This window comes from Physella acuta, unplaced genomic scaffold, assembly GCF_028476545.2.
Source record: "Physella acuta isolate Inbredline_101_S28 unplaced genomic scaffold, ASM2847654v3 ptg000075l, whole genome shotgun sequence".
Lineage (NCBI taxonomy): Eukaryota > Metazoa > Mollusca > Gastropoda > Physidae > Physella > Physella acuta.
This window is the reverse complement of record NW_026731595.1, coordinates 128907-154339: the sequence shown is the minus strand read 5'-3', so window position 1 is coordinate 154339 and position 25433 is coordinate 128907. Positions and strand designations below refer to the sequence as shown.

The 25433-nt window shown below is 47.1% G+C and overlaps 1 protein-coding gene across 6 annotated transcripts in view; it reads right to left on the bottom strand.

Annotated features, from left to right (window-relative positions):
* The window catches only part of LOC131953133 (cytosolic carboxypeptidase 1), a 102207-nt gene that overhangs the window by 59148 nt on the left and 17626 nt on the right, over positions 1–25433 (bottom strand). For all 6 annotated transcript variants that reach the window (XM_059316168.1, XM_059316214.1, XM_059316205.1 and 3 more), the window contains 5 exons: positions 25190–25339; positions 24706–24837; positions 23954–24085; positions 22331–22477; positions 20649–20897 (listed from right to left, as the gene is read on the bottom strand). In XM_059316168.1, the coding sequence (XP_059172151.1) occupies positions 20649–20897; positions 22331–22477; positions 23954–24085; positions 24706–24837; positions 25190–25339 (810 nt within the window). The remainder of the gene's footprint in view (positions 1–20648; positions 20898–22330; positions 22478–23953; positions 24086–24705; positions 24838–25189; positions 25340–25433) is intronic.

Here is a 25433-nt window from a genome sequence, read left to right as displayed (position 1 = left end):
TGCCATCTATCAGCACCAACAGACATGCCATCTATCAGCACCAACAGACATGCCATCAGCACCAACAGACATGCCATCTATCAGCACCAACAGACATGCCATCTATCAGCACCAACAGACATGCCATCTATCAGCACCAACAGACATGACATCAGCACCAACAGACATGCCATCTATCAACACCGACAGACATGCCATCTATCAGCACCAACAGACATGCCATCTATCAGCACCAACAGACATGCCATCTATCAGCACCAACAGACATGCCATCAACACCAACAGACATGCCATCTATCAGCACCAACAGACATTCCATCTATCAGCACCAACAGACATGCCATCTATCAGCACCAACAGACATGCCATCAGCACCAACAGACATGACATCAGCACCAACAGACATGCCATCAGCACCAACAGACATGCCATCTATCAGCACCAACAGACATGCCATCTATCAGCACCAACAGACATGCCATCAGCACCAACAGACATGACATCAGCACCAACAGACATGACATCAGCACCAACAGACATGCCATCTATCAGCACCAACAGACATGCCATCTATCAGCACCAACAGACATGCCATCTATCAGCACCAACAGACATGCCATCAGCACCAACAGACATGCCATCTATCAGCACCAACAGACATGCCATCTATCAGCACCAACAGACATGCCATCAGCACCAACAGACATGCCATCTATCAGCACCAACAGACATGCCATCTATCAGCACCAACAGACATGCCATCTATCAGCACCAACAGACATGCCATCAGCACCAACAGACATGCCATCTATCAGCACCAACAGACATGCCATCTATCAGCACCAACAGACATGCCATCAGCACCAACAGACATGCCACCAGCACCAACAGACATGCCATCTATCAGCACCAACAGACATGCCATCTATCAGCACCAACAGACATGCCATCTATCAGCACCAACAGACATGCCATCAGCACCAACAGACATGCCATCAGCACCAACAGACATGCCATCTATCAGCACCAACAGACATGCCATCTATCAGCACCAACAGACATGCCATCAGCACCAACAGACATTCTATCTATCGGCACCAACAGACATGCCATCTATCAGCACCAACAGACATGCCATCAGCACCAACAGACATGCCATCAGCACCAACAGACATGCCATCTATCAGCACCAACAGACATGCCATCTATCAGCACCAACAGACATGCCATCTATCAGCACCAACAGACATGCCATCAGCACCAACAGACATGCCATCAGCACCAACAGACATGCCATCTATCAGCACCAACAGACATGCCATCTATCAGCACCAACAGACATGCCATCAGCACCAACAGACATGCCATCAGCACCAACAGACATGCCATCTATCAGCACCAACAGACATGCCATCTATCAGCACCAACAGACATGCCATCAGCACCAACAGACATGCCATCTATCAGCACCAACAGACATGCCATCTATCAGCACCAACAGACATGCCATCTATCAGCACCAACAGACATGCCATCAGCACCAACAGACATGCCATCTATCAGCACCAACAGACATGCCATCTATCAGCACCAACAGACATGCCATCAGCACCAACAGACATGCCATCTATCAGCACCAACAGACATGCCATCTATCAGCACCAACAGACATGCCATCTATCAGCACCAACAGACATGACATCAGCACCAACAGACATGCCATCTATCAACACCGACAGACATGCCATCTATCAGCACCAACAGACATGCCATCTATCAGCACCAACAGACATGCCATCAGCACCAACAGACATGCCATCTATCAGCACCAACAGACATGCCATCAGCACCAACAGACATGCCATCAGCACCAACAGACATGCCATCTATCAGCACCAACAGACATGCCATCAGCACCAACAGACATGCCATCTATCAGCACCAACAGACATGCCATCAGCACCAACAGACATGCCATCAGCACCAACAGACATGCCATCTATCAGCACCAACAGACATGCCATTTATCAGCACCAACAGACATGCCATCTATCAGCACCAACAGACATGCCATCTATCAGCATCAACAGACATGCCATCAGCACCAACAGACATGCCATCTATCAGCACCAACAGACATGCCATCTATCAGCACCAACAGACATGCCATCTATCAGCACCAACAGACATGCCATCTATCAGCACCAACAGACATGCCATCTATCAGCACCAACAGACATGCCATCTATCAGCACCAACAGACATGCCATCTATCAGCACCAACAGACATGCCATCTATCAGCACCAACAGACATGCCATCTATCAGCACCAACAGACATGCCATCTATCAGCACCAACAGACATGCCATCTATCAGCACCAACAGACATGCCATCTATCAGCACCAACAGACATGCCATCTATCAGCACCAACAGACATGCCATCTATCAGCACCAACAGACATGCCATCTATCAGCACCAACAGACATGCCATCTATCAGCACCAACAGACATGCCATCAGCACCAACAGACATGCCATCAGCACCAACAGACATGCCATCAGCACCAACAGACATGCCATCTATCAGCACCAACAGACATGCCATCTATCAGCACCAACAGACATGCCATCTATCAGCACCAACAGACATGCCATCTATCAGCACCAACAGACATGACATCTATCAGCACCAACAGACATGCCATCTATCAGCACCAACAGACATGCCATCTATCAGCACCAACAGACATGCCATCTATCAGCACCAACAGACATGCCATCAGCACCAACAGACATGCCATCTATCAGCACCAACAGACATGCCATCTATCAGCACCAACAGACATGACATCTATCAGCACCAACAGACATGCCATCAGCACCAACAGACATGCCATCAGCACCAACAGACATGCCATCTATCAGCACCAACAGACATGCCATCTATCAGCACCAACAGACATGCCATCAGCACCAACAGACATGCCATCTATCTGCACCAACAGACATGCCATCTATCAGCACCAACAGACATGCCATCTATCAGCACCAACAGACATTCCATCTATCAGCACCAACAGACATGCCATCTATCAGCACCAACAGACATGACATCAGCACCAACAGACATGCCATCAGCACCAACAGACATGCCATCAGCACCAACAGACATTCCATCTATCAGCACCAACAGACATGCCATCTATCAGCACCAACAGACATGCCATCAGCACCAACAGACATGCCATCTATCAGCACCAACAGACATGCCATCTATCAGCACCAACAGACATTCCATCTATCAGCACCAACAGACATGCCATCTATCAGCACCAACAGACATGACATCTATCAGCACCAACAGACATTCCATCTATCAGCACCAACAGACATTCCATCTATCAGCACCAACAGACATGCCATCTATCAGCACCAACAGACATGACATCAGCACCAACAGACATGCCATCAGCACCAACAGACATGCCATCAGCACCAACAGACATTCCATCTATCAGCACCAACAGACATGCCATCTATCAGCACCAACAGACATGCCATCAGCACCAACAGACATTCCATCTATCAGCACCAACAGACATGCCATCTATCAGCACCAACAGACATGCCATCAGCACCAACAGACATGCCATCTATCAGCACCAACAGACATGCCATCTATCAGCACCAACAGACATGCCATCTATCAGCACCAACAGACATGCCATCTATCAGCACCAACAGACATGCCATCTATCAGCACCAACAGACATGCCATCAGCACCAACAGACATGCCATCTATCAGCACCAACAGACATGCCATCTATCAGCACCAACAGACATGCCATCAGCACCAACAGACATGCCATCTATCAGCACCAACAGACATGCCATCTATCAGCACCAACAGACATGCCATCAGCACCAACAGACATGCCATCTATCAGCACCAACAGACATGCCATCTATCAGCACCAACAGACATGCCATCTATCAGCACCAACAGACATGCCATCAGCACCAACAGACATGCCATCTATCAGCACCAACAGACATGCCATCTATCAGCACCAACAGACATGCCATCAGCACCAACAGACATGCCATCTATCAGCACCAACAGACATGCCATCTATCAGCACCAACAGACATGCCATCTATCAGCACCAACAGACATGACATCAGCACCAACAGACATGCCATCTATCAACACCGACAGACATGCCATCTATCAGCACCAACAGACATGCCATCTATCAGCACCAACAGACATGCCATCAGCACCAACAGACATGCCATCTATCAGCACCAACAGACATGCCATCAGCACCAACAGACATGCCATCAGCACCAACAGACATGCCATCTATCAGCACCAACAGACATGCCATCAGCACCAACAGACATGCCATCTATCAGCACCAACAGACATGCCATCAGCACCAACAGACATGCCATCAGCACCAACAGACATGCCATCTATCAGCACCAACAGACATGCCATTTATCAGCACCAACAGACATGCCATCTATCAGCACCAACAGACATGCCATCTATCAGCATCAACAGACATGCCATCAGCACCAACAGACATGCCATCTATCAGCACCAACAGACATGCCATCTATCAGCACCAACAGACATGCCATCTATCAGCACCAACAGACATGCCATCTATCAGCACCAACAGACATGCCATCTATCAGCACCAACAGACATGCCATCTATCAGCACCAACAGACATGCCATCTATCAGCACCAACAGACATGCCATCTATCAGCACCAACAGACATGCCATCTATCAGCACCAACAGACATGCCATCTATCAGCACCAACAGACATGCCATCTATCAGCACCAACAGACATGCCATCTATCAGCACCAACAGACATGCCATCTATCAGCACCAACAGACATGCCATCTATCAGCACCAACAGACATGCCATCTATCAGCACCAACAGACATGCCATCTATCAGCACCAACAGACATGCCATCAGCACCAACAGACATGCCATCAGCACCAACAGACATGCCATCAGCACCAACAGACATGCCATCTATCAGCACCAACAGACATGCCATCTATCAGCACCAACAGACATGCCATCTATCAGCACCAACAGACATGCCATCTATCAGCACCAACAGACATGACATCTATCAGCACCAACAGACATGCCATCTATCAGCACCAACAGACATGCCATCTATCAGCACCAACAGACATGCCATCTATCAGCACCAACAGACATGCCATCAGCACCAACAGACATGCCATCTATCAGCACCAACAGACATGCCATCAGCACCAACAGACATGCCATCTATCAGCACCAACAGACATGCCATCTATCAGCACCAACAGACATGCCATCTATCAGCACCAACAGACATGCCATCTATCAGCACCAACAGACATGCCATCTATCAGCACCAACAGACATGCCATCTATCAGCACCAACAGACATGCCATCTATCAGCACCAACAGACATGCCATCAGCACCAACAGACATGCCATCTATCAGCACCAACAGACATGCCACCAGCACCAACAGACATGCCATCTATCTGCACCAACAGACATGCCATCAACACCAACAGACATGCCATCTATCAGCACCAACAGACATGCCATCTATCAGCACCAACAGACATGCCATCAGCACCAACAGACATGCCATCAGCACCAACAGACATGCCATCTATCAGCACCAACAGACATGCCATCTATCAGCACCAACAGACATGCCATCTATCAGCACCAACAGACATGCCATCAGCACCAACAGACATGCCATCTATCAGCACCAACAGACATGCCATCAGCACCAACAGACATGCCATCTATCAGCACCAACAGACATGCCATCAGCACCAACAGACATGCCATCAGCACCAACAGACATGCCATCAGCACCAACAGACATGCCATCTATCAGCACCAACAGACATGCCATCAGCACCAACAGACATGCCATCTATCAGCACCAACAGACATGCCATCAGCACCAACAGACATGCCATCAGCACCAACAGACATGCCATCTATCAGCACCAACAGACATGCCATCAGCACCAACAGACATGCCATCTATCAGCACCAACAGACATGCCATCAGCACCAACAGACATGCCATCTATCAGCACCAACAGACATGCCATCTATCAGCACCAACAGACATGCCATCAGCACCAACAGACATGCCATCAGCACCAACAGACATGCCATCAGCACCAACAGACATGCCATCTATCAGCACCAACAGACATGCCATCTATCAGCACCAACAGACATGCCATCTATCAGCACCAACAGACATGCCATCAGCACCAACAGACATGCCATCTATCAGCACCAACAGACATGCCATCAGCACCAACAGACATGCCATCTATCAGCACCAACAGACATGCCATCAGCACCAACAGACATGCCATCTATCAGCACCAACAGACATGCCATCAGCACCAACAGACATGCCATCTATCAGCACCAACAGACATGCCATCTATCAGCACCAACAGACATGCCATCTATCAGCACCAACAGACATGCCATCAGCACCAACAGACATGCCATCTATCAGCACCAACAGACATGCCATCAGCACCAACAGACATGCCATCTATCAGCACCAACAGACATGCCATCAGCACCAACAGACATGCCATCAGCACCAACAGACATGCCATCAGCACCAACAGACATGCCATCTATCAGCACCAACAGACATGCCATCAGCACCAACAGACATGCCATCAGCACCAACAGACATGCCATCTATCAGCACCAACAGACATGCCATCAGCACCAACAGACATGCCATCTATCAGCACCAACAGACATGCCATCAGCACCAACAGACATGCCATCTATCAGCACCAACAGACATGCCATCTATCAGCACCAACAGACATGCCATCTATCAGCACCAACAGACATGCCATCTATCAGCACCAACAGACATGCCATCAGCACCAACAGACATGCCATCTATCAGCACCAACAGACATGCCATCTATCAGCACCAACAGACATGCCATCTATCAGCACCAACAGACATGCCATCAGCACCAACAGACATGCCATCTATCAGCACCAACAGACATGCCATCAGCACCAACAGACATGCCATCTATCAGCACCAACAGACATGCCATCAGCACCAACAGACATGCCATCTATCAGCACCAACAGACATGCCATCTATCAGCAACAACAGACATGCCATCTATCAGCACCAACAGACATGCCATCAGCACCAACAGACATGCCATCTATCAGCACCAACAGACATGCCATCTATCAGCACCAACAGACATGCCATCTATCAGCACCAACAGACATGCCATCTATCAGCACCAACAGACATGCCATCAGCACCAACAGACATGCCATCTATCAGCACCAACAGACATGCCATCTATCAGCACCAACAGACATGCCATCTATCAGCACCAACAGACATGACATCAGCACCAACAGACATGCCATCTATCAACACCGACAGACATGCCATCTATCAGCACCAACAGACATGCCATCTATCAGCACCAACAGACATGCCATCTATCAGCACCAACAGACATGCCATCAACACCAACAGACATGCCATCTATCAGCACCAACAGACATGCCATCTATCAGCACCAACAGACATGCCATCTATCAGCACCAACAGACATGCCATCAGCACCAACAGACATGACATCAGCACCAACAGACATGCCATCAGCACCAACAGACATGCCATCTATCAGCACCAACAGACATGCCATCTATCAGCACCAACAGACATGCCATCAGCACCAACAGACATGACATCAGCACCAACAGACATGACATCAGCACCAACAGACATGCCATCTATCAGCACCAACAGACATGCCATCTATCAGCACCAACAGACATGCCATCTATCAGCACCAACAGACATGCCATCAGCACCAACAGACATGCCATCTATCAGCACCAACAGACATGCCATCTATCAGCACCAACAGACATGCCATCAGCACCAACAGACATGCCATCTATCAGCACCAACAGACATGCCATCTATCAGCACCAACAGACATGCCATCTATCAGCACCAACAGACATGCCATCAGCACCAACAGACATGCCATCTATCAGCACCAACAGACATGCCATCTATCAGCACCAACAGACATGCCATCAGCACCAACAGACATGCCACCAGCACCAACAGACATGCCATCTATCAGCACCAACAGACATGCCATCTATCAGCACCAACAGACATGCCATCTATCAGCACCAACAGACATGCCATCAGCACCAACAGACATGCCATCAGCACCAACAGACATGCCATCTATCAGCACCAACAGACATGCCATCTATCAGCACCAACAGACATGCCATCAGCACCAACAGACATTCTATCTATCGGCACCAACAGACATGCCATCTATCAGCACCAACAGACATGCCATCAGCACCAACAGACATGCCATCAGCACCAACAGACATGCCATCTATCAGCACCAACAGACATGCCATCTATCAGCACCAACAGACATGCCATCTATCAGCACCAACAGACATGCCATCAGCACCAACAGACATGCCATCAGCACCAACAGACATGCCATCTATCAGCACCAACAGACATGCCATCTATCAGCACCAACAGACATGCCATCAGCACCAACAGACATGCCATCAGCACCAACAGACATGCCATCTATCAGCACCAACAGACATGCCATCTATCAGCACCAACAGACATGCCATCAGCACCAACAGACATGCCATCTATCAGCACCAACAGACATGCCATCTATCAGCACCAACAGACATGCCATCTATCAGCACCAACAGACATGCCATCAGCACCAACAGACATGCCATCTATCAGCACCAACAGACATGCCATCTATCAGCACCAACAGACATGCCATCAGCACCAACAGACATGCCATCTATCAGCACCAACAGACATGCCATCTATCAGCACCAACAGACATGCCATCTATCAGCACCAACAGACATGACATCAGCACCAACAGACATGCCATCTATCAACACCGACAGACATGCCATCTATCAGCACCAACAGACATGCCATCTATCAGCACCAACAGACATGCCATCAGCACCAACAGACATGCCATCTATCAGCACCAACAGACATGCCATCAGCACCAACAGACATGCCATCAGCACCAACAGACATGCCATCTATCAGCACCAACAGACATGCCATCAGCACCAACAGACATGCCATCTATCAGCACCAACAGACATGCCATCAGCACCAACAGACATGCCATCAGCACCAACAGACATGCCATCTATCAGCACCAACAGACATGCCATTTATCAGCACCAACAGACATGCCATCTATCAGCACCAACAGACATGCCATCTATCAGCATCAACAGACATGCCATCAGCACCAACAGACATGCCATCTATCAGCACCAACAGACATGCCATCTATCAGCACCAACAGACATGCCATCTATCAGCACCAACAGACATGCCATCTATCAGCACCAACAGACATGCCATCTATCAGCACCAACAGACATGCCATCTATCAGCACCAACAGACATGCCATCTATCAGCACCAACAGACATGCCATCTATCAGCACCAACAGACATGCCATCTATCAGCACCAACAGACATGCCATCTATCAGCACCAACAGACATGCCATCTATCAGCACCAACAGACATGCCATCTATCAGCACCAACAGACATGCCATCTATCAGCACCAACAGACATGCCATCTATCAGCACCAACAGACATGCCATCTATCAGCACCAACAGACATGCCATCTATCAGCACCAACAGACATGCCATCAGCACCAACAGACATGCCATCAGCACCAACAGACATGCCATCAGCACCAACAGACATGCCATCTATCAGCACCAACAGACATGCCATCTATCAGCACCAACAGACATGCCATCTATCAGCACCAACAGACATGCCATCTATCAGCACCAACAGACATGACATCTATCAGCACCAACAGACATGCCATCTATCAGCACCAACAGACATGCCATCTATCAGCACCAACAGACATGCCATCTATCAGCACCAACAGACATGCCATCAGCACCAACAGACATGCCATCTATCAGCACCAACAGACATGCCATCTATCAGCACCAACAGACATGACATCTATCAGCACCAACAGACATGCCATCAGCACCAACAGACATGCCATCAGCACCAACAGACATGCCATCTATCAGCACCAACAGACATGCCATCTATCAGCACCAACAGACATGCCATCAGCACCAACAGACATGCCATCTATCTGCACCAACAGACATGCCATCTATCAGCACCAACAGACATGCCATCTATCAGCACCAACAGACATTCCATCTATCAGCACCAACAGACATGCCATCTATCAGCACCAACAGACATGACATCAGCACCAACAGACATGCCATCAGCACCAACAGACATGCCATCAGCACCAACAGACATTCCATCTATCAGCACCAACAGACATGCCATCTATCAGCACCAACAGACATGCCATCAGCACCAACAGACATGCCATCTATCAGCACCAACAGACATGCCATCTATCAGCACCAACAGACATTCCATCTATCAGCACCAACAGACATGCCATCTATCAGCACCAACAGACATGACATCTATCAGCACCAACAGACATTCCATCTATCAGCACCAACAGACATTCCATCTATCAGCACCAACAGACATGCCATCTATCAGCACCAACAGACATGACATCAGCACCAACAGACATGCCATCAGCACCAACAGACATGCCATCAGCACCAACAGACATTCCATCTATCAGCACCAACAGACATGCCATCTATCAGCACCAACAGACATGCCATCAGCACCAACAGACATTCCATCTATCAGCACCAACAGACATGCCATCTATCAGCACCAACAGACATGCCATCAGCACCAACAGACATGCCATCTATCAGCACCAACAGACATGCCATCTATCAGCACCAACAGACATGCCATCTATCAGCACCAACAGACATGCCATCTATCAGCACCAACAGACATGCCATCTATCAGCACCAACAGACATGCCATCAGCACCAACAGACATGCCATCTATCAGCACCAACAGACATGCCATCTATCAGCACCAACAGACATGCCATCAGCACCAACAGACATGCCATCTATCAGCACCAACAGACATGCCATCTATCAGCACCAACAGACATGCCATCAGCACCAACAGACATGCCATCTATCAGCACCAACAGACATGCCATCTATCAGCACCAACAGACATGCCATCTATCAGCACCAACAGACATGCCATCAGCACCAACAGACATGCCATCTATCAGCACCAACAGACATGCCATCTATCAGCACCAACAGACATGCCATCAGCACCAACAGACATGCCATCTATCAGCACCAACAGACATGCCATCTATCAGCACCAACAGACATGCCATCTATCAGCACCAACAGACATGACATCAGCACCAACAGACATGCCATCTATCAACACCGACAGACATGCCATCTATCAGCACCAACAGACATGCCATCTATCAGCACCAACAGACATGCCATCAGCACCAACAGACATGCCATCTATCAGCACCAACAGACATGCCATCAGCACCAACAGACATGCCATCAGCACCAACAGACATGCCATCTATCAGCACCAACAGACATGCCATCAGCACCAACAGACATGCCATCTATCAGCACCAACAGACATGCCATCAGCACCAACAGACATGCCATCAGCACCAACAGACATGCCATCTATCAGCACCAACAGACATGCCATTTATCAGCACCAACAGACATGCCATCTATCAGCACCAACAGACATGCCATCTATCAGCATCAACAGACATGCCATCAGCACCAACAGACATGCCATCTATCAGCACCAACAGACATGCCATCTATCAGCACCAACAGACATGCCATCTATCAGCACCAACAGACATGCCATCTATCAGCACCAACAGACATGCCATCTATCAGCACCAACAGACATGCCATCTATCAGCACCAACAGACATGCCATCTATCAGCACCAACAGACATGCCATCTATCAGCACCAACAGACATGCCATCTATCAGCACCAACAGACATGCCATCTATCAGCACCAACAGACATGCCATCTATCAGCACCAACAGACATGCCATCTATCAGCACCAACAGACATGCCATCTATCAGCACCAACAGACATGCCATCTATCAGCACCAACAGACATGCCATCTATCAGCACCAACAGACATGCCATCTATCAGCACCAACAGACATGCCATCAGCACCAACAGACATGCCATCAGCACCAACAGACATGCCATCAGCACCAACAGACATGCCATCTATCAGCACCAACAGACATGCCATCTATCAGCACCAACAGACATGCCATCTATCAGCACCAACAGACATGCCATCTATCAGCACCAACAGACATGACATCTATCAGCACCAACAGACATGCCATCTATCAGCACCAACAGACATGCCATCTATCAGCACCAACAGACATGCCATCTATCAGCACCAACAGACATGCCATCAGCACCAACAGACATGCCATCTATCAGCACCAACAGACATGCCATCTATCAGCACCAACAGACATGACATCTATCAGCACCAACAGACATGCCATCAGCACCAACAGACATGCCATCAGCACCAACAGACATGCCATCTATCAGCACCAACAGACATGCCATCTATCAGCACCAACAGACATGCCATCAGCACCAACAGACATGCCATCTATCTGCACCAACAGACATGCCATCTATCAGCACCAACAGACATGCCATCTATCAGCACCAACAGACATTCCATCTATCAGCACCAACAGACATGCCATCTATCAGCACCAACAGACATGACATCAGCACCAACAGACATGCCATCAGCACCAACAGACATGCCATCAGCACCAACAGACATTCCATCTATCAGCACCAACAGACATGCCATCTATCAGCACCAACAGACATGCCATCAGCACCAACAGACATGCCATCTATCAGCACCAACAGACATGCCATCTATCAGCACCAACAGACATTCCATCTATCAGCACCAACAGACATGCCATCTATCAGCACCAACAGACATGACATCTATCAGCACCAACAGACATTCCATCTATCAGCACCAACAGACATTCCATCTATCAGCACCAACAGACATGCCATCTATCAGCACCAACAGACATGACATCAGCACCAACAGACATGCCATCAGCACCAACAGACATGCCATCAGCACCAACAGACATTCCATCTATCAGCACCAACAGACATGCCATCTATCAGCACCAACAGACATGCCATCAGCACCAACAGACATTCCATCTATCAGCACCAACAGACATGCCATCTATCAGCACCAACAGACATGCCATCAGCACCAACAGACATGCCATCTATCAGCACCAACAGACATGCCATCTATCAGCACCAACAGACATGCCATCTATCAGCACCAACAGACATGCCATCTATCAGCACCAACAGACATGCCATCTATCAGCACCAACAGACATGCCATCAGCACCAACAGACATGCCATCTATCAGCACCAACAGACATGCCATCTATCAGCACCAACAGACATGCCATCAGCACCAACAGACATGCCATCTATCAGCACCAACAGACATGCCATCTATCAGCACCAACAGACATGCCATCTATCAGCACCAACAGACATGCCATCTATCAGCACCAACAGACATGCCATCTATCAGCACCAACAGACATGCCATCAGCACCAACAGACATGCCATCTTTCAGCACCAACAGACATGCCATCTATCAGCACCAACAGACATGCCATCAGCACCAACAGACATGCCATCTATCAGCACCAACAGACATGCCATCTATCAGCACCAACAGACATGCCATCAGCACCAACAGACATGCCATCAGCACCAACAGACATGCCATCCATCAGCACCAACAGACATGCCATCTATCAGCACCAACAGACATGCCATCCATCAGCACCAACAGACATGCCATCAGCACCAACAGACATGCCATCAGCACCAACAGACATGCAATTTATCAGCACCAACAGACATGCCATCTATCAGCACCAACAGACATGCCATCTATCAGCACCAACAGACATGCCATCAGCACCAACAGACATGCCATCTATCAGCACCAACAGACATGCCATCAGCACCAACAGACATGCCATCAGCACCAACAGACATGCCATCTATCAGCACCGACAGACATGCCATCTATCAGCACCAACAGACATGCCATCTATCAGCACCAACAGACATGCCATCAGCACCAACAGACATGACATCAGCACCAACAGACATGCCATCAGCACCAACAGACATGCCATCTATCAGCACCAACAGACATGCCATCAGCACCAACAGACATGCCATCTATCAGCACCAACAGACATGCCATCTATCAGCACCAACAGACATGCCATCAGCACCAACAGACATGACATCAGCACCAACAGACATGACATCAGCACCAACAGACATGCCATCTATCAGCACCAACAGACATGCCATCTATCAGCACCAACAGACATGCCATCTATCAGCACCAACAGACATGCCATCTATCAGCACCAACAGACATGCCATCTATCAGCACCAACAGACATGCCATCTATCAGCACCAACAGACATGCCATCAGCACCAACAGACATGCCATCAGCACCAACAGACATGCCATCAGCACCAACAGACATGCCATCTATCAGCACCAACAGACATGCCATCTATCAGCACCAACAGACATGCCATCTATCAGCACCAACAGACATGCCATCTATCAGCACCAACAGACATGACATCTATCAGCACCAACAGACATGCCATCTATCAGCACCAACAGACATGCCATCTATCAGCACCAACAGACATGCCATCTATCAGCACCAACAGACATGCCATCAGCACCAACAGACATGCCATCTATCAGCACCAACAGACATGCCATCTATCAGCACCAACAGACATGACATCTATCAGCACCAACAGACATGCCATCAGCACCAACAGACATGCCATCAGCACCAACAGACATGCCATCTATCAGCACCAACAGACATGCCATCTATCAGCACCAACAGACATGCCATCAGCACCAACAGACATGCCATCTATCTGCACCAACAGACATGCCATCTATCAGCACCAACAGACATGCCATCTATCAGCACCAACAGACATTCCATCTATCAGCACCAACAGACATGCCATCTATCAGCACCAACAGACATGACATCAGCACCAACAGACATGCCATCAGCACCAACAGACATGCCATCAGCACCAACAGACATTCCATCTATCAGCACCAACAGACATGCCATCTATCAGCACCAACAGACATGCCATCAGCACCAACAGACATGCCATCTATCAGCACCAACAGACATGCCATCTATCAGCACCAACAGACATTCCATCTATCAGCACCAACAGACATGCCATCTATCAGCACCAACAGACATGACATCTATCAGCACCAACAGACATTCCATCTATCAGCACCAACAGACATTCCATCTATCAGCACCAACAGACATGCCATCTATCAGCACCAACAGACATGACATCAGCACCAACAGACATGCCATCAGCACCAACAGACATGCCATCAGCACCAACAGACATTCCATCTATCAGCACCAACAGACATGCCATCTATCAGCACCAACAGACATGCCATCAGCACCAACAGACATTCCATCTATCAGCACCAACAGACATGCCATCTATCAGCACCAACAGACATGCCATCAGCACCAACAGACATGCCATCTATCAGCACCAACAGACATGCCATCTATCAGCACCAACAGACATGCCATCTATCAGCACCAACAGACATGCCATCTATCAGCACCAACAGACATGCCATCTATCAGCACCAACAGACATGCCATCAACACCAACAGACATGCCATCTATCAGCACCAACAGACATGCCATCTATCAGCACCAACAGACATGCCATCAGCACCAACAGACATGCCATCTATCAGCACCAACAGACATGCCATCTATCAGCACCAACAGACATGCCATCTATCAGCACCAACAGACATGCCATCTATCAGCACCAACAGACATGCCATCTATCAGCACCAACAGACATGCCATCAGCACCAACAGACATGCCATCTATCAGCACCAACAGACATGCCATCTATCAGCACCAACAGACATGCCATCAGCACCAACAGACATGCCATCTATCAGCACCAACAGACATGCCATCTATCAGCACCAACAGACATGCCATCAGCACCAACAGACATGCCATCAGCACCAACAGACATGCCATCCATCAGCACCAACAGACATGCCATCTATCAGCACCAACAGACATGCCATCCATCAGCACCAACAGACATGCCATCAGCACCAACAGACATGCCATCAGCACCAACAGACATGCAATTTATCAGCACCAACAGACATGCCATCTATCAGCACCAACAGACATGCCATCTATCAGCACCAACAGACATGCCATCAGCACCAACAGACATGCCATCTATCAGCACCAACAGACATGCCATCAGCACCAACAGACATGCCATCAGCACCAACAGACATGCCATCTATCAGCACCGACAGACATGCCATCTATCAGCACCAACAGACATGCCATCTATCAGCACCAACAGACATGCCATCAGCACCAACAGACATGACATCAGCACCAACAGACATGCCATCAGCACCAACAGACATGCCATCTATCAGCACCAACAGACATGCCATCAGCACCAACAGACATGCCATCTATCAGCACCAACAGACATGCCATCTATCAGCACCAACAGACATGCCATCAGCACCAACAGACATGACATCAGCACCAACAGACATGACATCAGCACCAACAGACATGCCATCTATCAGCACCAACAGACATGCCATCTATCAGCACCAACAGACATGCCATCTATCAGCACCAACAGACATGCCATCAGCACCAACAGACATGCCATCTATCAGCACCAACAGACATGCCATCAGCACCAACAGACATGCCATCTATCAGCACCAACAGACATGCCATCAGCACCAACAGACATGCCATCTATCAGCACCAACAGACATGCCATCTATCAGCACCAACAGACATGCCATCAGCACCAACAGACATGCCATCTATCAGCACCAACAGACATGCCATCTATCAGCACCAACAGACATGCCATCAGCACCAACAGACATGCCATCTATCAGCACCAACAGACATGCCATCTATCAGCACCAACAGACATGCCATCTATCAGCACCAACAGACATGCCATCTATCAGCACCAACAGACATGCCATCTATCAGCACCAACAGACATGCCATCAGCACCAACAGACATGCCATCTATCAGCACCAACAGACATGCCATCTATCAGCACCAACAGACATGCCATCTATCAGCACCAACAGACATGCCATCAGCACCAACAGACATGCCATCTATCAGCACCAACAGACATGCCATCTATCAGCACCAACAGACATGCCATCTATCAGCACCAACAGACATGCCATCTATCAGCACCAACAGACATGCCATCAGCACCAACAGACATGACATCAGCACCAACAGACATGCCATCTATCAGCACCAACAGACATGCCATCTATCAGCACCAACAGACATGCCATCTATCAGCACCAACAGACATGCCATCAGCACCAACAGACATGCCATCCACCCCTTCAAATACTGTCACATCAACCTGACTATGAAGAAATGGTAGGCAAATAAAAACCATCCGCTTGGTTAACAGCACAGTGTTGTACTACAAGTTTTTTCTTGACAAAGTCAAGCCATGAAAAACCAACCGATCATTTAGCTGCACACCATCATAAAGGTGCTCTGTTCAAGATAGTCGTGTGTAGAGGGCCATAGTCGTGTGTAGAGGGCCATGTGTAGAGGGCCATGTGTAGAGGGCCATGTGTAGAGGGCCATGTGTAGAGGGCCATGTGTAGAGGGCCATAGTCGTGTGTAGAGGGCCATAGTCGTGTGTAGAGGGCCATGTGTAGAGGGCCATAGTCGTGTGTAGAGGGCCATGTGTAGAGGGCCATGTGTAGAGGGCCATGTGTAGAGGGCCATAGTCGTGTGTAGAGGGCCATGTGTAGATGGCCATGTGTAGAGGGCCATAGTCGTGTGTAGAGGGCCATGTGTAGAGGGCCATGTGTAGAGGGCCATGTGTAGAGGGCCATAGTCGTGTGTAGAGGGCCATAGTCATGTGTAGAGGGCCATAGTCGTGTGTAGAGGGCCATGTGTAGAGGGCCATGTGTAGAGGGCCATAGTCGTGTGTAGAGGGCCATGTGTAGAGGGCCATAGTCGTGTGTAGAGGGCCATGTGTAGAGGGCCATAGTCGTGTGTAGAGGGCCATGTGTAGAGGGCCATAGTCGTGTGTAGAGGGCCATGTGTAGATGGCCATGTGTAGAGGGCCATAGTCATGTGTAGAGGGCCATAGTCGTGTGTAGAGGGCCATGTGTAGAGGGCCATGTGTAGAGGGCCATGTGTAGAGGGCCATAGTCGTGTGTAGAGGGCCATGTGTAGATGGCCATGTGTAGAGGGCCATAGTCGTGTGTAGAGGGCCATGTGTAGAGGGCCATGTGTAGAGGGCCATAGTCGTGTGTAGAGGGCCATAGTCGTGTGTAGAGGGCCATAGTCATGTGTAGAGGGCCATGTGTAGAGGGCCATGTGTAGAGGGCCATGTGTAGAGGGCCATGTGTAGAGGGCCATGTGTAGAGGGCCATGTGTAGAGGGCCATAGTCGTGTGTAGAGGGCCACAGTCATGTGTAGAGGGCCATGTGTAGAGGGCCATGTGTAGAGGGCCATAGTTGTGTGTAGAGGGCCATGTGTAGAGGGCCATGTGTAGAGGGCCATAGTCGTGTGTAGAGGGCCATGTGTAGAGGGCCATGTGTAGAGGGCCATGTGTAGAGGGCCATAGTCGTGTGTAGAGGGCCATGTGTAGAGGGCCATGTGTAGAGGGCCATAGTCGTGTGTAGAGGGCCATGTGTAGAGGGCCATGTGTAGAGGGCCATAGTCGTGTGTAGAGGGCCATGTGTAGAGGGCCATGTGTAGAGGGCCATAGTCGTGTGTAGAGGGCCATAGTTGTGTGTAGAGGGCCATGTGTAGAGGGCCATGTGTAGAGGGCCATAGTCGTGTGTAGAGGGCCATGTGTAGAGGGCCATGTGTAGAGGGCCATAGTCGTGTGTAGAGGGCCATAGTCATGTGTAGAGGGCCATGTGTAGAGGGCCATAGTCGTGTGTAGAGGGCCATGTGTAGAGGGCCATGTGTAGAGGGCCATAGTCGTGTGTAGAGGGCCATAGTCATGTGTAGAGGGCCATAGTCGTGTGTAGAGGGCCATAGTCGTGTGTAGAGGGCCATGTGTAGAGGGCCATAGTCGTGTGTAGAGGGCCATAGTCATGTGTAGAGGGCCATAGTCGTGTGTAGAGGGCCATGTGTAGAGGGCCATAGTCGTGTGTAGAGGGCCATAGTCATGTGTAGAGGGCCATAGTCGTGTGTAGAGGGCCATAGTCATGTGTAGAGGGCCATAGTCGTGTGTAGAGGGCCATAGTCGTGTGTAGAGGGCCATGTGTAGAGGGCCATAGTCGTGTGTAGAGGGCCATAGTCGTGTGTAGAGGGCCATGTGTAGAGGGCCATGTGTAGAGGGCCATAGTCGTGTGTAGAGGGCCATAGTCATGTGTAGAGGGCCATGTGTAGAGGGCCATGTGTAGAGGGCCATAGTCGTGTGTAGAGGGCCATAGTCGTGTGTAGAGGGCCATAGTCGTGTGTAGAGGGCCATGTGTAGAGGGCCATGTGTAGAGGGCCATAGTCGTGTGTAGAGGGCCATAGTCATGTGTAGAGGGCCATAGTCGTGTGTAGAGGGCCATAGTCATGTGTAGAGGGCCATAGTCGTGTGTAGAGGGCCATGTGTAGAGGGCCATAGTCGTGTGTAGAGGGCCATAGTCGTGTGTAGAGGGCCATGTGTAGAGGGCCATAGTCGTGTGTAGAGGGCCATAGTCATGTGTAGAGGGCCATGTGTAGAGGGCCATAGTCATGTGTAGAGGGCCATGTGTAGAGGGCCATAGTCGTGTGTAGAGGGCCATGTGTAGAGGGCCATAGTCGTGTGTAGAGGGCCATAGTCGTGTGTAGAGGGCCATAGTCGTGTGTAGAGGGCCATAGTCATGTGTAGAGGGCCATAGTCGTGTGTAGAGGGCCATAGTCGTGTGTAGAGGGCCATAGTCGTGTGTAGAGGGCCATAGTCGTGTGTAGAGGGCCATAGTCATGTGTAGAGGGCCATAGTCGTGTGTAGAGGGCCATGTGTAGAGGGCCATGTGTAGAGGGCCATGTGTAGAGGGCCATGTGTAGAGGGCCATAGTCGTGTGTAGAGGGCCATGTGTAGAGGGCCATGTGTAGAGGGCCATGTGTAGAGGGCCATAGTCGTGTGTAGAGGGCCATAGTCATGTGTAGAGGGCCATAGTCGTGTGTAGAGGGCCATGTGTAGAGGGCCATAGTCGTGTGTAGAGGGCCATAGTTGTGTGTAGAGGGCCATCCAACATACCTTTACAATGGCCAGGATAATCTGGTAGCTGAAAACATTCTGGTGTGTGCACTGCAGATGGAGGCAATGAAAAGACAACAGGACTAAATGAGGACTCCAAAGGTAATCTGTTCTTGGGGCAACATTTGCGGAGTATGATGCTAGCCAGGAGTATCAGACCCTCCATGTCACGGCAGTCGCTGGCCTCCAGAGCACTCTCATACAAAACACGAATACCATTGGCTTCAACAAACGCTTTACGCCCAGCTCCTGTTTCAAGTATAGGTCAAGTAGAGTTTATTTGTTTTTTTGTTTAAAAGGAATTGTAAACAATATAGCAAGACACACCAAGGGATTGTGTGGCCAACCACACAAAGGGATTGTGTGGCCAGCCACACCAAGGGATTGTGTGGCCAGTACACAGCATAATCCCTTGAGTCATCTATTCAACTGAATGGAAGGTGAGCTGATGGGGTGGGGGGAGGGGGAGCTAAAGGGGTGGGGGAGGGGGAGCTGAAGGGGTGGGGGGAGGGGGAGCTAAAGGGGTGGGGGATGAGCTGAAGGGGTGGGGGAGGGGGAGCTGAAGGGGTGAGGGGGCTGAAACCTCAATTATGGGCTTGACATAAAATATAGCAAGAAATGTAAAAGTTAAGAAAAAAAATTATAAAATCATTTTAATAACAAGCTTTTATATCGATGGAGATGATGTAGCCTAGCCATAGAGTGCTAGTGTTGGAGATGATGTAGCCTAGCCATAGAGTGCTAGTGTTGGAGATGATGTAGCCTAGCCATAGAGTGCTAGTGTTGGAGATGATGTAGCCTAGCCATAGAGTGCTAGTGTTGGAGATGATGTAGCCTAGCCATAGAGTGCTAGTGTTGGAGATGATGTAGCCTAGCTATAGAGTGCTAGTGTTGGAGATGATGTAGCCTAGCCATAGAGTGCTAGTCTGCTAGTCTTGAGTTCCCTGAGTCCACCCAGCTCTGATAGGTACCTAACACACATTAGGAAAAGTAAAGGCATAGTGCTGACCACGCTATATCTTTCACTTTCATATGCCAAGGTGACAGCGAAAGACAAACTCTACTTCACTTGCCCCATGGAAATTTTCTTTAAATATAGAATAATGAACTACACATGGGTGATGTTTTTACAAATGTATGATGTCAACACCTACTTAGATTGGTGATGTTTTTACAAATGTATGATGTTAACACCTACTTAGATTGGTGATGTTTTTACAAATGTATGATGTCAACACCTACTTAGATTGGTGATGTTTTTACAAATGTATGATGTCAACACCTACTTAGATTGGTGATGTTTTTACAAATGTATGATGTCAACACCTACTTAGATTGGTGATGTTTTTACAAATGTATGATGTCAACACCTACTTAGATTGGTGATGTTTTTACAAATGTATGATGTCAACACCTACTTAGATTGGTGATGTTTTTACAAATGTATGATGTCAACACCTACTTAGATTGGTGATGTTTTTACAAATGTATGATGTCAACACCTACTTAGATTGGTGATGTTTTTACAAATGTATGATGTCAACACCTACTTAGATTGGTGATGTTTTTACAAATGTATGATGTTAACACCTACTTAGATTGGTGATGTTTTTACAAATGTATGATGTCAACACCTACTTAGATTGGTGATGTTTTTACAAATGTATGATGTCAACACCTACTTAGATTGGTGATGTTTTTAAGGATGAGAAGGATACTGCGTCGGATGGCCAGGTTCCTCAACTTGCTGTCCAACTGCTGCCAGTCTGAATGGAGCTCAAGAAGTTGAGCTATTCCCTCCACACTAATCAGTCTTGCTGCATTGCTTTCTGCAACCAATTAGACAGATTTTAATTGCTGCATTGCTTTCTGCAACCAATTAGACAGATTTTAATTGCTGCATTGCTTTCTGCAACCAATTAGACAGATTTTAATTGCTGCATTGCTTTCTGCAACCAATTAGACAGATTTTAATTGCTGCATTGCTTTCTGCAACCAATTAGACAGATTTTAATTGCTGCATTGCTTTCTGCAACCAATTAGACAGATTTTAATTGCTGCATTGCTTTCTGCAACCAATTAGACAGATTTTAATTGCTGCATTGCTTTCTGCAACCAATTAGACAGATTTTAATTGCTGCATTGCTTTCTGCAACCAATTAGACAGATTTTAATTGCTGCATTGCTTTCTGCAACCAATTAGACAGATTTTAATTGCTGCATTGCTTTCTGCAACCAATTAGACAGATTTTAATTGCTGCATTGCTTTCTGCAACCAATTAGACAGATTTTAATTGCTGCATTGCTTTCTGCAACCAATTAGACAGATTTTAATTGCTGCATTGCTTTCTGCAACCAATTAGACAGATTTTAATTGCTGCATTGCTTTCTGCAACCAATTAGACAGATTTTAATTGCTGCATTGCTTTCTGCAACCAATTAGACAGATTTTAATTGCTGCATTGCTTTCTGCAACTAATCAGATTTTCATGTTTCAAGAATTAATTCTAATTTTTTTTTTTTTAAATATACTTTATGATGACAGTCTGAAATCAAATGATAATTGACAGTCTGACATGATAATTGACAGTCTGACATGAGAATTGACAGTCTGACATGATAATTGACAGTCTGACATGATAATTGACAGTCTGACATGATAATTGACAGTCTGACATGATAATTGACAGTCTGACATGATAATTGACAGTCTGACATGATAATTGACAGTCTGACATGATAATTGACAGTCTGACATGATAATTGACAGTCTGACATGATAATTGACAGTCTGACATGATAATTGACAGTCTGACATGATAATTGACAGTCTGACATGATAATTGACAGTCTGACATGATAATTGACAGTCTGACATGATAATTGACAGTCTGACATGATAATTGACAGTCTGACATGATAATTGACAGTCTGACATGATAATTGACAGTCTGACATGATAATTGACAGTCTGACATGATAATTGACAGTCTGACATGATAATTGACAGTCTGACATGATAATTGACAGTCTGACATGATAATTGACAGTCTGACATGATAATTGACAGTCTGACATGATAATTGACAGTCTGACATGATAATTGACAGTCTGACATGATAATTGACAGTCTGACATAATAATTGACAGTCTGACATGATAATTGACAGTCTGACATGATAATTGACAGTCTGACATGATAATTGACAGTCTGACATGATAATTGACAGTCTGACATGATAATTGACAGTCTGACATAATATGACAGTCAACAATGACAAGATGTAAAAAAAAAAATGGACAACTGGACTTGGTCAAGTGAAACAAATTCTCCAGGGCCAGCTTTAGGTCCACTGTGTGTCTCTTCCCACACAGGCTCAAAATTTTCAGCATACAGTTGACTGCATTGTGTTTCCCAAGGTAAGATGCATTGACACCTGAAAAGATCATTTACAAAAGGAAAGATCATTTACAAATGGAAAGATTACTTACAAACATAAAGATCATTTACTAACAGAAAGATCATTAACAAACACAAAGATCATTCACAAACATACATTTTACAAACATAAAGATTATTTACAAATGGAAAGATCTTTTACAAACATAAATGTTATTTACAAATGGAAAGATCTTTTACAAACATAAAGATTATTTACAAATGGAAAGATCTTTTACAAACATAAAGATTATTTACAAATGGAAAGATCATTTACAAACAGAAAGATTATTTACAAATGGAAAGATCATTTACAAACAGAAAGATTTTTGTATCATTTTGTGTACAAGGCTAAAATTGATTTTTTTAAAAGTTTATATGATATACACTATTAGATTTGAAAACAACAGCCGACAGAATACGTACTATTGTTGGTGACAGAATACGTACAATTGTTGGTGACAGAATACGTACTATTGTTGGTGACAGAATACGTACTATTGTTGGTGACAGAATACGTACTATTGTTGGTGACAGAATATGTACTATTGTTGGTGACAGTATACGTACTATTGTTGGTGACAGAATACGTACTATTGTTGGTGACAGAATACGTACTATTGTTGGTGTAGAGTTTTAAGACTTGAAGAAGTGCCTGTAGATTTCTAAAGTTGTGAGAATGCGACTTGACCAAGTTTAATGTCAACATCAAGCTCTGGTGAAGACGCGCCTTCACTGCAAACTTGCGATCTAAATACAAAAACCTGACATGACTAACATAAATATTTATAACATGTGGCCTACACACATAACTAATATAAACATTTATAACATGTGGCCTACATACCTAACTAATATAAACATTTATAACATGTGGCCTACATACCTAACTAATATAAACATTTATAACATGTGGCCTACATACATAACTAACATAAATATTTATAACATGTGGCCTACATACCTAACTAATATAAACATTTATAACATGTGGCCTACATACATAACTAACATAAATATTTATAACATGTGGCCTACATACTTAACTAATATAAACAATATACAACATGTGATCCACATATGTAACAAACATGCTACATACCTTTGTGGCCTATCCTACTGAGTAGGACATGAATGTCAATGAGCAAATCATCAGAAATGAGTAGATCATTGGTGTGAGCTAACTTTAAGATCTGAAATAAAACTGTGGTCAATCCATGGCTGACCAGCACTGAGATGCGTCTGTTGGATGCTGAAACACACGGCAATAACTCATAGAGATTGTCACATCAGGGAGCATGGCAATACCATATGACATCAGGGAACATGCACATACAATACCATAT